General features: G+C 45.9%; 1 protein-coding gene across 1 annotated transcript in view; it reads left to right on the top strand.

The window, feature by feature from the left end:
* The window catches only part of LOC134932118 (threonine--tRNA ligase 2, cytoplasmic-like), a 145,201-nt gene that overhangs the window by 51,521 nt on the left and 77,808 nt on the right, over nt 1-15,872 (top strand). Inside the window, exons 5-9 of the mRNA XM_063926220.1 lie at nt 1,188-1,309; nt 2,904-3,021; nt 3,310-3,374; nt 10,831-10,909; nt 11,186-11,332. Coding sequence (XP_063782290.1) covers nt 1,188-1,309; nt 2,904-3,021; nt 3,310-3,374; nt 10,831-10,909; nt 11,186-11,332 — 531 coding nt within the window. The remainder of the gene's footprint in view (nt 1-1,187; nt 1,310-2,903; nt 3,022-3,309; nt 3,375-10,830; nt 10,910-11,185; nt 11,333-15,872) is intronic.

The raw sequence follows: 15,872 nt of genomic DNA, 5'->3' as shown, positions 1-15,872 counted from the left end.
TGCTGTGGGCCTGGGCGTCGGCCAGGCGTGTATCAGAATTGGCGGCTTTGTCATGCAAAAGCCCTTATCTGTATTTTATATGGATAAGGCGGAATTGAGGACTCGTTCCCAATTCCTTCCTAAGGTTGTATCAGTTTTTCATGTGAACCAACCTATTGTGGTGCCTGTGGCTACTTGGGACTTGGAGGATTCCAAGTTTCTGGACGTAGTCAGGGCCCTGAAAAGTATATGTTTCCAGGACGGCTGGAGTCAGGAAAACTGACTCGCTATTTATCCTGTATGCACCCAACAAGCTGGGTGCTCCTGCTTCTAAGCAGACTATTGCTCGCTGGATCTGTAGCACGATTCAACTTGCACATTCTGCGGCTGGACTGCCGCACCCTAAATCTGTAAAAGCCCATTCCACGAGGAAAGTGGGCTCTTCTTGGGCGGCTGCCCGAGGGGTCTCGGCTTTACAAATTTGCCGAGCTGTTACTTGGTCGGGTTCAAACACTTTTGCAAGAGTCTACAAGTTTGTTACCCTGGCTGAGGAGGACCTAGAGTTTGCTCATTCGGTGCTGCAGAGTCATCCGCACTCTCCCGCCCGTTTGGGAGCTTTGGTATAATCCCCATGGTCCTTACGGAGTCTCCAGCATCCACTTAGGACGTTAGAGAAAATAAGATTTTACTCACCGGTAAATCTATTTCTCGTAGTCCGTAGTGGATGCTGGGCGCCCATCCCAAGTGCGGATTGTCTGCAATACTTGTATATAGTTATTGCCTAACTAAAGGGTTATTGTTGGGCCATCTGTTGAGAGGCTCAGTTGTTATCATACTGTTAACTGGGTATTGTATCACGAGTTATACGGTGTGATTGGTGTGGCTGGTATGAGTCTTACCCGGGATTCAAAATCCTTCCTTATTGTGTCAGCTCTTCCGGGCACAGTATCCTAACTGAGGTCTGGAGGAGGGTCATAGTGGGAGGAGCCAGTGCACACCAGGTAGTCCTAAAGCTTTCTTTAGTTGTGCCCAGTCTCCTGCGGAGCCGCTATTCCCCATGGTTCTTACGGAGTCCCCAGCATCCACTACGGACTACGAGAAATAGATTTACCGGTGAGTAAAATCTTATTTTTTCTTCTGTTAGAACAGTTCTTTCTTCAAAGTGAAGACTATTGTATTGTTTAAGAATTTTTTCTTGTTGTCTGTAGGTTTATTGGCACTCCAGTGCCCACGTTCTTGGGGAAACCATGGAAAATTACTATGGAGGCTGCTTGTGCTATGGACCGCCCATTGAAAATGGCTTTTATTATGATATGTATTTAGAAGAAAGGTGAATATTAGATCTCTCTATAGTCCTAGAATACTTATGTTATTATACTTTATACAGAATTATGGTAAGTCTCACATAGTACACTTTGGGATCACATTTGCATGCAAGGCAGATGCAAGAACATATATGTGGATATTCTCACATGCAGAGTTGCAGGCATTAATGCTGCTGCACCGCGCCCATCCCTTTGTTGAAGTAACCATCATCAGTAGCAGCATGCATTTGCACCAGTAGTATACCCGGTGCAAAATCAGATGGATCTCTTTGTACACTTAGTTTTTGCCTGCAGTTCCGCCTAGTTGCTCATAGTTGCATATGCTTGGCCTTGGACCTAATTTAGATGTGATTGGAGAGTGCAGCAGCAGCGTTGTATTCCATCAGCGCAAACCAGCTTAATTGCTGACAGTCCCGGGTAAGCGCTCCAAAGATATTATGGGTTTATACACGGCAGACTCCTATATTCCTTTCACCCACTCCAGCCGAGTAGTTCTGGTGACGAGTCTCCTTTCCCACTAGGCAGCGGCTTCCTCTGGCAGACCTGGCAATTCAGCAACACCAGATGCTCAATACCCTTTACGCGTTTTTCCGCCTCAAATCGTCTGCGGCTTCATGAGAACCAAATACTAGCGTACCAGCTGCTGCCACCAGTCATGATGCCAATTTAATGTCATCTAGTACTAACGCTGATGCTCAAGGGATTCGAAAGTTTACACAACTGGTAAAGAAAAAAAGACCTCAAGCAGTAAGAAAAAAAAAGTTGGTTCCTGCAGAAATATTTAAAATGGCCAACATGTCATTCACATCACGCAGTGGCAAGGAAAGACTCGGGGCTTGGTTTATATTTATGAGTGATTATTTTGCAACTGTTAGTGAGTCATCCTCTGCCTCTCATGATAATGAAACACCTTGTCACTTAAACTTTAGAGGTGTAAAAAAAACTGAAAACCACTAAGGCAGCAATACTGTGCATGTCCTGTTTAATGTCCAACATAAGGGTGATGGGAGTGCCCAAGGACAATTCCATCTTGCACCACCGTTCATTTATCCCACTGCTGTGTGGCAGTGTTTCATAGATATGCTACAAACTGCCGTCTGTTTGTGCCGCTGCTCTGTCACCTAGTAGTAAGTAACCAGCCAGCTTGCTGCAGACTTTGGCCTAAAGTGGATGAAACAACATTGTGAACTATAAGGTGGTAAACATTGTCTGCAAATGACTGAAAATGTTGTTGAGGTCAATAATACTTTGGGGACTAAAAAAAGCAAAAAATTATGTGATTTTGGCTTTTTTTAAAAAAAAATTTTGAAACAAATCCAAAGGCCGTCACAGCTGTTTGGCAAATCCAAATCCCGCAGACGAATCCGAATCCAAATCATCCGGTGCACATCTCTATTAATAAAAGGACAAAAGGACACTGATGACGTACTATAAAAATAGTGTACTATGTATAAAAATTTCATATTTTATTTCTCTTTTGTTTATTGCCTCTACAAACCCCCTAATCTTAGCAGTATAACTGCTGCAGTGTCCTGGAAAATCAGCATCGCTGTGGTCCTGGAGTAATTCTGTATGACATATATAATGTGATTTCTCTAGAGGGGTGTCTAGCAATGAGTTTCCTGTCCTAGAGAACATGTGTAAGGCCATCGTCAAGGAGAAGCAACCCTTTGAAAGGCTGGAAGTCAGCAAAGAGCTGCTATTGGAAATGTTTAAGGTAACAGGCAGATTTGAAATGAATACATTGATAACCTAATCTTTTGTATTGATTTGTACGTGGCCCTAATTGCACTTTGCCATGTAATACCATCCTGTCATAACCACTTCCATTACAGTTGTTTAACACCATATCCTTATTTTGCCCTAGTCTAGAACATTTTATCCTTTACCTCGGACCCTTAGGACATTATATTCAACCTTGGTTATCTGCTTCTGTTTAACCATTTTTGTTGATGATGCAGTTTCCCCGTTAATATTTCTATATTAATCATTTTATTGTCCTTAGTACAACAAATTCAAATGTCGGATTTTAAATGAAAAAGTTGATACCCCAACCACAACCGTATACAGGTGAGTGGAACGCTAATTATTTTTATTATTTATTGTAATCAGAGTGAAGAAAACCTATATACAGCAATTGTATCAAATGTGTGAGAAGTGGAAGTATGATGTAAATAATGGTAGCCACATGAATGTACAGTACTGCATTTATTTTATGTGTGGGAAGCACAGACCCTTCCACTTGCACAGTCATACCACCTGTGCCATTTTTATTAGGAGGGCACTATGTAGTACCACAGCTAACGTCGCAAATATGTGGGGAGCATTAAATATCTTATATATACAGCAGTTTCTGTTAATATTTATTATCATCAACACATACATATGATGCAAATAAATGTAGCTTTGGGAGCAGTTTTCACTAATATACTGTGTGTGTGTGTGTGTAGTATGTATATATATATATATATATATATATATATAGTTCCAAAAGAATTGATCAGTGCGCTTCTCCCAGTCCAATATTTCTATACCCCGATATATAGTCCACAGGATATCACAAAGTCCAATGTCGGCTTTACAACCCCACTCTCACCACTTCTTTGGGCGGCTGCTCAGTTCCTCAGAATGCTACAAGGTAAATAGCCAAAGGATCTGTAAACAAGAGAGAGGAACAAGCGCCTATGGTGTAGTATTTCTTTCCAGGGTGCCCACACCCGCCAATAATAAAACTGCGTACCAGATTGTGACTTGTGTTAGAGCATATCCATCCACTGCTTCATAAGCAATATATAATATCAGGATCTGATAGCACCGTGAACCGGCTTCTCTGCTGTCTCCTCTCTTTTTCTTTTGTTGAAAGATTTATATATTTCTCTAGCATCCATAAGGGATATTGGGGACAGAATTAGTACGATGGGGTATAGACGGGTTCAAAATTTCTTCATCTGGGTGTGCTGGCTCCTCCCCTCTATGCCCCCTCACACAGGCAGTTTAGTAAAAAGTGCCCTCAGGAGAGGATGCACACTCTGCAGCTCCAGAGTTTTTGTTCAATTTCCTTTAAACTTTTGCTTGTTTCGGTATGCTCTTTGGGCAACAGCATACCTGCGCCGTGGGAGTTAGGGGGGGAGACGGTCACCGGCCTCATGAGGCGCAGAGCCGTTTCTCCACTGCAGGACCACCGTTCTGAGGGGCTGTTTGATCAGCGGGGCACTTCGCCTTAGCTGTCACAGCTACAGCTTGCTGCACACCCCTAACAGAGCCTGAAGGTGATCGTCGTGGTGAGTACAAACCGGGGGGCCCCATGGTTCATTGTGCGGCAGACGCGTGGGTGAGGCATACGGATCCCGCCGGGGGGGACCCGCAAGTGCCCCTGCGTGAGACTGGCGGGAGGTGTGTTGTACCAAGCATTTATGTGAGGCTACACAGCCTGTGGAGACATAGCCAGTATAAAACTTATTAGTAGCTCCGGCGCCATAGCGGGGGATGGAGCTACATCAGTGCAGGCTCAGCGGCATTTTGGCGCCTTTCTCTGCCTAAGCAGCAGCAGCCTCATACAGCTCCTCCAAACGGTCACAGGATCACTGGTACCGGGTGTAGAGGGGGAGAGCCGCTATTAGTGCACAGTTTACATTCCTCTGGGGAATTCTGTGTACAGCAGTATAACTGTTATATATTACTACATAAAATGCTGACCGTCTCACTGGGGCTGTACAGCATTGGGTGTGCTGGTGTCCTCTCTTCTGTGTCTCCTCTCACATGCAATAGGGCAGGTTTGTTTTATATTCAGTCTGTGTTGTATGTTTATTGTTTCTGTATATCATTATGGTGAAACAGAAGTGATGCAATGTATGTAATGCCAGATTCTCCATTTCATGTGAGCGTCCAGAGCCTTCCTGGCTGGGGCTATAAAAACTATGATGTCGGATATGTCATCTCAGCTCACTGCCAATAAAACACAAGAACTGCAACAAGCAGTGGCTAGCCTAACTGCCAAGGCTGATGCTCCCCATCCCCCACTGTCTACTACAGGTGTTCAAAAACGTGCTTTACCTGCAATCCTATCAGATTCTGATGATGATGTACAGGTGGATGGGGATAATGGGGCCCCTGTGTAGAGGGGATTCCACCTCTACACAGGGTATAGAACCCCTCATATTGGCTATACGGGATGTGTTAAAGCTCCCCCTGGAGGACGCTACTACTCAGCAGTCATTTTTTTCCTCCCACAAGACAAACTGACAGTCACTTTTCCTGATTCCAAAGAATTGGATGATTTATTTAAATTAGCCTGGAAAAATCCAGATAAAAAATATCAGGTATCCAAACGGTTTTTAAATACCATCCCATTTACCCCTGAAGGCAGGAAATTCTGGGTAGAATCTCCAGCTGTAGACGTCTCAGTCTCTTGCCTTTCTGAAAAGGCGGTGCTCCCTGCTCCGAGGTCTTTTACTGTAAAGGACCCGGGGGATAGGAAAATAGAGACCACTCTAAAATCTATCTACACTGCTGCAGGTGTAGCTCAAAGACCGGTCATTGCTGGTTGCTGGATGACACATACCATTCATACATGGGCTACTCAGATTCAGGAGGGTCTTTCAGGTGATATGACCTTGGTTAGTACTGTAACTTTCCTAAACCACATTCAGGACACGGCAAGAGTCCTCTGTGACTCCCTTAAGGAGATTGGCAATATAAATGCTAGAACCACTGCTATGGCTGTGTCTGCACGCAGAGCCATATGGTTGCATCAATGGATTGCAGATGCTGATTCCAAACGTAATGTGGAATCTCACAGGTGAATGGCTCCTCGGAGGTGAATTGGACGCGTGGATCTCAAAGGCTACTGCTGAGAAATCCACGTTTCTCCCTTCAGGGGCTCCGCCTGCTAAGCGTACCTACCCGGGACCATCTACTCAGTCCTTTCGGTCCTCCACATTTCAATCTAGGGCCAGGGGGGCCTCCAATGCAGCTAGAGGCTCCAGAGGTAAGCCTAAGAAACCAGCCGTTACCAGCTCTCAGGAACAGAGCACCAGTTCAGCTTCCACAAAGTCTTCGGCATGACGGTGCCCACCCACCCCGAGGGGATCTTGTGGTGGGAGCTCGGTTACGTCACTACAGCCACATGTGGGACGGTTCCTGCCAAGATGCCTGGGTAAGGGACCTTATCTCTCAGGGTTACAAGCTGGAGTTCGATGGTGCTCCTCCCCAACGATTTTTCAAATCAGGCTTGCCAGTTTTGGAAAATATGCGTGTTACGCTACTACTGGCCATCAACAAGTTGGTCCAGTCCCAAGTCATTGTTCCAGTACCACTGCTACAGCGAGGACAAGGTTACTACTCCAGTCTGTTTGTGGGGCCAAAACCAGACGGGTCTGTGAGACCCATTTTGAATCTGAAGTCCTTGAATCCTTACCTGAAGGTTTTCAAATTCAAGATGGAATCTTTGAGAGTGGTGATCGCGGGCCTGGAACAACAGGAATTCCCGGTGTCCCTGAATATCAAGGACGCCTACCTGCATATCCCGATTTGGCCTCCTCATCAGGCCTATCTGCGGTTTGCCCTATTGAACAATCACTGCCAGTTTCAGGTGTTGCCCTTCGGCCTGTCTACAGCTCCGAGGGTGTTCACGAAGGTGATGGCAGAAATGATGTTCCATCTCAGAGTCCAGGGGGTCAACATTGTCCCTCACATGGACAATCTCCTGATAAAAGCAAGTTCCAGGGAGCTTCTACTGCTCCATATAGATTGCACTGTCCAGCTTCTGTCTCATCATGGGTGGATCCTCAATTTACAGAAGTCTCAACTGGAACCGTCTCAAAGGCTCCTGTTTCTGGGTATGATCCTGGATACTGTACCTCAGAGAGTGTTCCTCCCAGAGGACAAGGTGAGAACACTTCAAGAGATGGTTCGCATAGTTCTCCGACCTGCGTGAGTTTCCATTCATCTTTGCATAAAATTGTTGGGAAAAATGGTTGCCTCGTACGAGGCAACACAGTTCAGAAGGTTCCATGCAAGACCCTTCCAATTGGACATCCTGAACAAGTGGTCCGGTTCACATCTTCAGATGCACCAAATGATTCAGCTGTCACCCCAGGCCAGGATTTCACTCCTGTGGTGGTTACAGTCTTCCAACCTGCTGGAAGGGTCAGTGTTTCGGGATTCAGGATTGGATCCTCCTCACGATGGATGCGAGCCTGATAGGATGGGGAGCTGTCACCCAGGGGGGCATAGTTCCAGGGCAGGTGGTCTGCCCAAGAGGCCCTTCTTCCGATCAACATTCTGGAAGTTCGTGTTATCTACAATGCTCTGATTCAGGCCTCACCTCTACTCAGGGATCAGGCGATCCAGGTTCAGTCGGACAACGCCATGGCTGTGGCATACATTAACCGACAGGGAGGGACAAAAAACAGGGCCTGCATGCGAGAAGTGTCAAAAATACTTCTCTGGGTGGAAAGAAATGCAAGAGCGCTGTCCGCAATTTTCATTCCAGGAGTGGACAACTGGGAAGCGGACTTCCTGAGTCACCACGACCTCCACTCGGGGGAGTGGGGATTACATCCTCAGGTATTTCAACAGATTGTCGACAGGTGGGGATTCCCCCAGATCGACATGATGGTGGAACATCCTACAGTAGCTCACAAAGGGTTTTCCAAAAAGGTCATTGACACTATGGTGCAAGCCAGAAAACCTGTGACGTCAAAACACTATCATCATATCTGGAGGAGATATGTCTCTTGGTGCAAGGAACGCAAGTATCCGCCTGCGGAGTTTCACTTGGGACGTTTCCTATGTTTCCTGCAGGCTGGTGTGGATAAAGGCTTACGTCTGGGTTCTGTTAAGGTCCAGATTTCAGCTCTCTCAATTTTCTTTCAGAAGAAGTTGGCTGTGTTGCCAGAAGTTCAGACCTTCTTACAAGTGGTACTCCACATACAACCTCCATTTGTGCCCCCTACGGCACCCTGGGCTTTGGATGTAGTGTTGACATTTCTACAGTCCTCCTGGTTTGAGCCTCTGATGATGGTAGAAGACAAGTACCTCACATGGAAGACAGTGATGTTATTGGCCCTGGTTTCTGCTAGACGCGTCTCAGAATTGGGGTCCCTATCGTGTAAAAGTCCATACTTGGTCTTTTACGAGGACAGAGCGGAGCTCCAGACTAGACAGCAGTTCCTGCCGAAGGTTGTCTCCACATTTCACCTGAATCAACCTATTGTGGTTCCGTCTTGTTCTGACGTTTCGGCTCCTCAGGAGTCTTTGGATGTTGTGAGTGCTTTGAAGATTTATGTCAGGCGCACAGCTCGGGTCAGGAAGACGGATTCTTTGTTCGTGCTTCATGATGCGCAGAAAAAGGGTTGTCCTGCTTCAAAGCAGACTCATTGCTCGTTGTATTAGGCTTACTATCCAACAGGCCTATGTGTTGGCAGCCTTACCTGTTCCTCAGTCTCTAAAGGCCCACTCTACAAGGTCAGTGGGCTCTTCCTGGGCGGCTGCCCGTGAGGTCTCGGCCTTGCAACTATGCCGAGCCGCTACCTGGTCGGGGAAGAACACTTTTGTAAAATTCTACAAATTTGATACCCTGGCCAAAGACGATACCCAGTTTGGGCAGGCCGTGCTACAACAGTCTCTGCACGTTCCTGCCCGTTCTGGAAGCTTTGGGACATCCCCATCGTACTAATTCTGTCCCCAATATCCCTTATGGGTGCTACAGAAAATAGGATTTTAAATACCTACCGATAAATCCTTTTCTCGTAGTCCATAAGGGATATTGGGGGTAATTCTGAGTTGATCGCAGCAGCAAATTTGTTAGCAATTGGGCAAAACCATGTGCACTGCAGGTGGGGCAATTATAACGTGCAGAGAACATTAGATTTGGGTGGGTTATTTTGTTTCTGTGCAGGGTAAATACTGGCTGCTTTATTTTTACAATGCAATTTAGATTTCAGTTTGAAAACACCACACCCAAATCTAACACTTTCTGCACATGTTATATCTGTCCCCCCTGCAGTGCACATGGTTTTGCCCAACTGCTAACAAAAATGCTGCTACGATCAACTCAGACTTAGGCCCATTGGGCGCCCGCCTCTGTGCAGTGACATCTGCGGGTGATCTGTTATATGTTTCCTGTTCAGCTGTTGCTTTTTTTCTGTTGCCAGCCGTTGCTGGCCATGTTTTGTTATGGTGTGCTGGTGTGTAAATCTCACCACACTTCTTGTTATCATGTTTCCTTATCTCAAGTATGTCCTTTTTCCTTCGGGCACTGTTTTACCTATGCAATTTTTGCTTAATTTATAAGCAGTCTGACAAGATTGCTTAGAAAAGAAGCATACATCGCTCTGTGTGTATGCCCCATAGCTATAGCGATGCACGGCCCCGTGCATCGCTGTCGCTGACACTAGATTGGCCTGCGTGCAGGCACAATCTAGTCAGATCGCTCTCTTCACCGCTGGGTGAAGTGAGTGCCCCCCCCCTCCGCTCAGTACACATCGTGCTATGCTGAGCGGAGGGAGACGTGTGCTGATTGGTCTGTGGTAGATCGCTCAGCACACCTCTCCCTGTGTGTATCCCCCTCAAGGTTTTCAGTATTCTTTTGGAAAACTTTTTGTAACTTCTGATTACATTGTACAATCTTGAAGCTCCTAGTCCATATTTTTTAAGAATTCCACTTTATCTGCCAATAACAGATATATATATATATATATATATATATATATATTACTAATCTCCCAAAACATCTGTAGAGTTATACCCTAAAAAATAAAAAAATATGCCCGCTAACTAAATACATGAGAATTTTGTATCAAAACTGTTTTGCAGGGAATCTAGTCCTTAACAACTTAACTGGCAAATTATTTTTACAAAAACCACTAATAAATTGTCATATTTTTTATGAATGAATTAAGTGAAGAACTTGTATTTAAACTTATCCAAAACTATTTATAACAAAAAAAAAGAACCCAAAAAACATTGGATCACCAACATTGGTAATCATTGTAACCATCACGATTTTGATTACCCCAGCAGCTACTTACCTGAGCAGCCGCCAGGTACACGCTGGGGGGTCCTCTGTGCAGCTTCCGGTTGGGGAGTCCTGCCATGCTGACCCTCATGTATCTGACTGGTCGTATCATTTGTGACCAGGGGGCAGATATATTAAGCCTGTAGAAGTGATAAAGAAGTGATAAATGGAAGGTAATAATGCACCAACCAGTCAGCTGCTAACTATCATTTTTCAAACCCTTAATGATTGGCTGGTGCGTTATCACCTTGCGCTTATCATTGCTTTATCACTTCTCCAGGCTTCATACATCTGCCCCCATGTCAGATAACACACTGCCTTGTGAGGTCGCAAATGATGCACCCATGCCAGGCAAGTGGTCTTTTCCTGTAAATGCCTGATTTATTACATGTTCCAATGAGTTGTCTTCTTGACCGCTTTCCCGTATATGTCAGCACCCATGATTATTGCCCGTTTACTGTACATTTCCCAGGACATATAACTTATCCCTTCTGTTGTCACCACCAGGTGTGGTCCTCTTATTGATCTGTGTAGAGGTCCGCACGTAAGGCACACTGGGAAGATTAAAGCCTTCAAAATATACAAGGTAGGCATCCAAATGTACTTGATAAAGCAGTGTAACAATTACATATTTACTGTACCTGTCAGAAATACTTGTATAGACTTTTAGCTTTATTTTTATAACCTACCCCAAAGCTGTCTTTCATTCTCAGACACCCTTATGCTGTTGTAAATGTAAGGATTATATATGATTAGAGGAATAACTGGGAATTAAGAACAGAACAAAAACAGTGGAATGTTGATTTACAAAGTTCTATTCAGTGATTGTGCTGCCACAATAACAATATAATTCATGTTTCAGAATTCTTCAACGTATTGGGAGGGGAAGGCTGACATGGAAACGCTGCAGAGAATATATGGAATATCATTTCCTGATAATAAGCTGATGAAGGAATGGGAGCAATTCCAGGAAGAAGCTAAAAACAGAGATCACAGAAAGATTGGAAAGGTTTGTGCTGCTCCTGTGAACAATGGGCATAATTCAGACCTGATCCTAGATGTGCTAAATTTAGCACATGTACGATCAGTCACACAGACATGCGGGGGGACGCCCAGGACAGGGCTAGTCCGCCCCGCATGTCAGGCCCGACCCCTCCGCACAAGTACAAAAGCATTGCACAGCGGCGATGCTTTTGTACTTTAGGAGTAGCTCCCTGCCAGTGCAGCTCCTGCGTGCTGGCAGGGAGCTACTTGTCACTATGAGGGTCGCAGCGGCTGCATGTGACGTCACGCAGCCGCCATGGCCCGCCCCCCCCCCCCCCCAACGGTCCGGGCGCGCCTACTTTGCCCGGACCGCGCCTCCTAAACGGCGGCCAAACTTCTCCGGCCCGCCCAGCGAACGCCTCTGCCTGTCAATCAGATTGCAGGGCTGTGACAGCCGTTGGCTGTCTGGCATGCACCGGAGCACCTCGGCGCCGGCGCATGCGCAGTTCAGACCTGATCGGCTGCCTTGCGAAAACGCACAAGACCGATCCGGTCTGAACTAGACCCATTAATACAATCCTAGTAATAAATCCCTTTCCTAAACAACAAATTGTTGCTGTTCCCTGATCCCCCGATGCCTGGGTCAGGGAGTTGGGGATATTAAACATGTTGAATTTCCCTGATTTGCAAATCCCTCCTAAAGCTTGGTTGTGCAGTATATCCTCCCTATGCGGATCAGGTGATATATCCTATATTGTGTGTCTGCGATGCGCCGCTCCCACTCGTCATCGATTAGATCATCCCATCTGATGTCTTGCATGTCAGATGGATCGATTCCACGGACGACGCAATGTATTTTGCATGTAGTATATAACGATACATCAAACTGTCATACAATATATCGTATAGTGTGTATGGAGGCTCAGTGTATTGTTACACAGCGTTGCACCAGATTAAAAATGATCAAAATTGGCAAATTGAGGGATTTATAACATGCATAATTTCCCTGAAGGATCACCGATCATCGATGGCAGCAGATTGGCTGAATGGATCGGATTGGCTAATCTGGGAAACGGGCCCCTTAATGTGTAATTCCGTGTAATTCATTTTCAAATGTAGCAAGAGGTGGAGATAGACGCCTCCTGCATGCATTTGTGAGATCCGAGTGCTGCCTCTGATCGCCATCAGGACCATCGGTCGCAGTTTGCAATGTTTTTAGGCACCAGTGAGGCACCAGTCACCTGTCAGTTTATAGGCACCGGTTGCAATTTGCAATGTTTATAGGCACCGGCAATGCAGACCCTGGACCCGTCACGCCTTCCCCCTGTTTTGAAGAATGGTGCCAGGTACCGCCCCCCAAACTTGGCAGCATGTCAGTCATGCTACGGCTGATGGGGCTGCGAGCGATATTGCAAGACCCGTTCTGCACATGTGCATAAACCATCGGGTTTATGTACAAATCTGAATTAGGCTCAAAATGTTATAGTGGTAAAGTGTTTCCCAAGATAAATGTTTTGTAATGATTAAACTAATAATATAGGACTAAACTGAAGTGCTGTTTACCCACACTGCATGCTTTTGTAGGATTTATGTGAGGTTTGCAAACCAAGCGATTTACTAATTGCCAATCCGCACATTGTACAGCATTATTTTAAGTGACTGTTCTGAAACTGCTGGCACGATTTTTTTCACATAGAAAGATTACAAAGTGTGCAATGTACCATGTTGCAGTGTGTAAAACCAAATGTCAAAAACGCCAGAAATTATAGATGTGGTATTGATTGGTGAGGTAGCTCAAACCACATGCTGTCTCAGCGGTCTGGCCTCTCAGAACAATAGAAAAAGTATTTATTATGGAGACATTATTGTTAAGTATGGGTATTTTACATATTTATATTTAAGACGTGCTATTCGAGGCACAGCTTTAGATGGACCTCAATGATTGGAGGGGCTCTAGTTAGGATGTTCCTTCAGTCTCTTGTGCTAAGCCATCTTCTTTCTGTTTGTTATGTATATATTTTGGCCAGTCTGAGGTCAACTTACATTAATTGCATAATTCATGTGAGAGGGATTTGAGTCCCCTCCCGGATGAAGACTGGGGGCCAGATGTAATGCGGCTGTGCGGGATGCCGGACAAACTTGGATGTTTTTTTAAAGGGGCAATCACGTACAAGGCATGGTTTTGCCTTGTACAGTAAGTGATTGCCCCTTTAAAAAATGTCCAAGTTCAGCTAGCATCCCACATGACCGGCCGCTGAACATTTCATCCGACCCTGGAAGTCTTTGCTGGGTACTCCTATGGTTGTTACAAAGTCAGGGCAATTTCAGCAAATTCACTTACTTATTTTTCATTTTGCATAGGTCCTATTTGATAACTTTAAGGAAGGATTAAATTGGTGGAGAGTGCTATCCCAATTGCTTTACAAATGACGTTGTCTTGTGCACATTTTAGCATCTTGTTTAAAAGTGCCCCTTGGGTCAAGAATTTTGGGCAGAGCGCAGCACTGTACATGCAGGACAGGGTCTCGGTCTCCCCGATTGGTTGGGTATGTGTGACCGGTGGTCAGGAGCGGAATGAAGCCCCTTGCGGGCTCACTGCGCTCGCCATACTGCGGGCTCACTGTGCTCGCCACAGGTTATATTCCCACACTGCACTCACCACAGGTTATATTCTCACTTTATGGGTGTCATGGACACCCATGAGTGGGAAAAGTCCCTGTTAGTCGGCAAGCCGACTGTCGGGACTGTAAGGGGGCGGGATTCCCAGCATTGGTATTGTGACCGGCGGTCTAATGACCGCCTCTCATTTGAACAACCTGCTTTTGCTTGCAAAGGTACTGATTACCAAACAGAATGCCCCTATGTACTCACCAACTCAGGAATGGGTGGTGCTACGATAAGTCACTAGCACAATGTTTACACTGGATGAAACTGTATATATTGTTTTATTATGTGAGCAATAATATTTGATTAATAATGAAGGCAACAACAATTTTGATGTGTTGGGGCAACACTTATTATTTCATGATGGGGGCACCATTTATATAGAGCCCTCGCTGTGACACCTCGCCACTGCCCCCGAAATAAAACAGTACATTGCTATTGCTCCTGTATAACAAAATAACAATAAAATGGTCTCCTTATTAAAATAATAAAATTTATAAAAAATAATAAATGATTGATTCATCAATATTTATTGCCCTGATAACTAGTACGTTAGTGTTGTCTCGCTAATATTTAATTCCTTTTTCTCTGACGTCCTAGTGGATGCTGGGGACTCCGTCAGGACCATGGGGAATAGCGGCTCCGCAGGAGACAGGGCACAAAAGTAAAAGCTTTAGGATCAGGTGGTGTGCACTGGCTCCTCCCCCCATGACCCTCCTCCAAGCCTCAGTTAGATTTTTGTGCCCGGCCGAGAAGGGTGCAATCTAGGTGGCTCTCCTAAAGAGCTGCTTAGAGTAAAAGTTTTGTTAGGTTTTTTATTTTCAGTGAGTCCTGCTGGCAACAAGCTCACTGCATCGAGGGACTTAGGGGAGAGAAGTGAACTCACCTGCGTGCAGGATGGATTGGCTTCTTAGGCTACTGGACACCATTAGCTCCAGAGGGAGTCGGAACACAGGTCTCACCCTGGGGTTCGTCCCGGAGCCGCGCCGCCGACCCCCTTGCAGATGCCGAAAAGTGAAGAGGTCCAGAAACCGGCGGCAGAAGACTTTTCAGTCTTCATAAGGTAGCGCACAGCACTGCAGCTGTGCGCCATTGTTGTCAGCACACTTCATAGCAGCGGTCACTGAGGGTGCAGGGCGCTGGGGGGGGGCGCCCCGGGCAGCAATGATAGTACCTTATTCTGGCTAAAAATACATCACATATAGCCCCTGGGGGCTATATGGATGTATTTAACCCCTGCCAGGTCTCAGAAAAACGGGAGAAGAAGCCCGCCGAAAAGGGGGCGGGGCCTATTCTCCTCAGCACACAGCGCCATTTTCCCTCACAGAAATGCTGGTGGGAAGGCTCCCAGGCTCTCCCCTGCACTGCACTACAGAAACAGGGTTAAAACAGAGAGGGGGGGCACTTATTTGGCGATATGACTATATATATTAAAATGCTATAAGGGAAAAACACTTATATAAAGGTTGTCCCTGTATAATTATAGCGTTTTTGGTGTGTGCTGGCAAACTCTCCCTCTGTCTCCCCAAAGGGCTAGTGGGGTCCTGTCCTCTATCAGAGCATTCCCTGTGTGTGTGCTGTGTGTCGGTACGTGTGTGTCGACATGTATGAGGACGATGTTGGTGAGGAGGCGGAGCAATTGCCTGTAATGGTGATGTCACTCTCTAGGGAGTCGACACCGGAATGGATGGCTTATTTAAGGAATTACGTGATAATGTCAACACGCTGCAAGGTCAGTTGACGACATGAGACGGCCGGCAAACCAATTAGTACCTGTCCAGGCGTCTCAAACACCGTCAGGGGCGTTAAAACGTCCTTTTACCTCAGTCGGTCGACACAGACACGGACACTGACTCCAGTGTCGACGGTGAAGAAACAAACGTATTTTCCTTTAGGGCCAC

The sequence above is a fragment of the Pseudophryne corroboree genome, chromosome 6 (genome assembly GCF_028390025.1).
Source record: "Pseudophryne corroboree isolate aPseCor3 chromosome 6, aPseCor3.hap2, whole genome shotgun sequence".
NCBI lineage: Eukaryota > Metazoa > Chordata > Amphibia > Anura > Myobatrachidae > Pseudophryne > Pseudophryne corroboree.
This window is presented reverse-complemented; position numbering and strand designations above follow the sequence as displayed.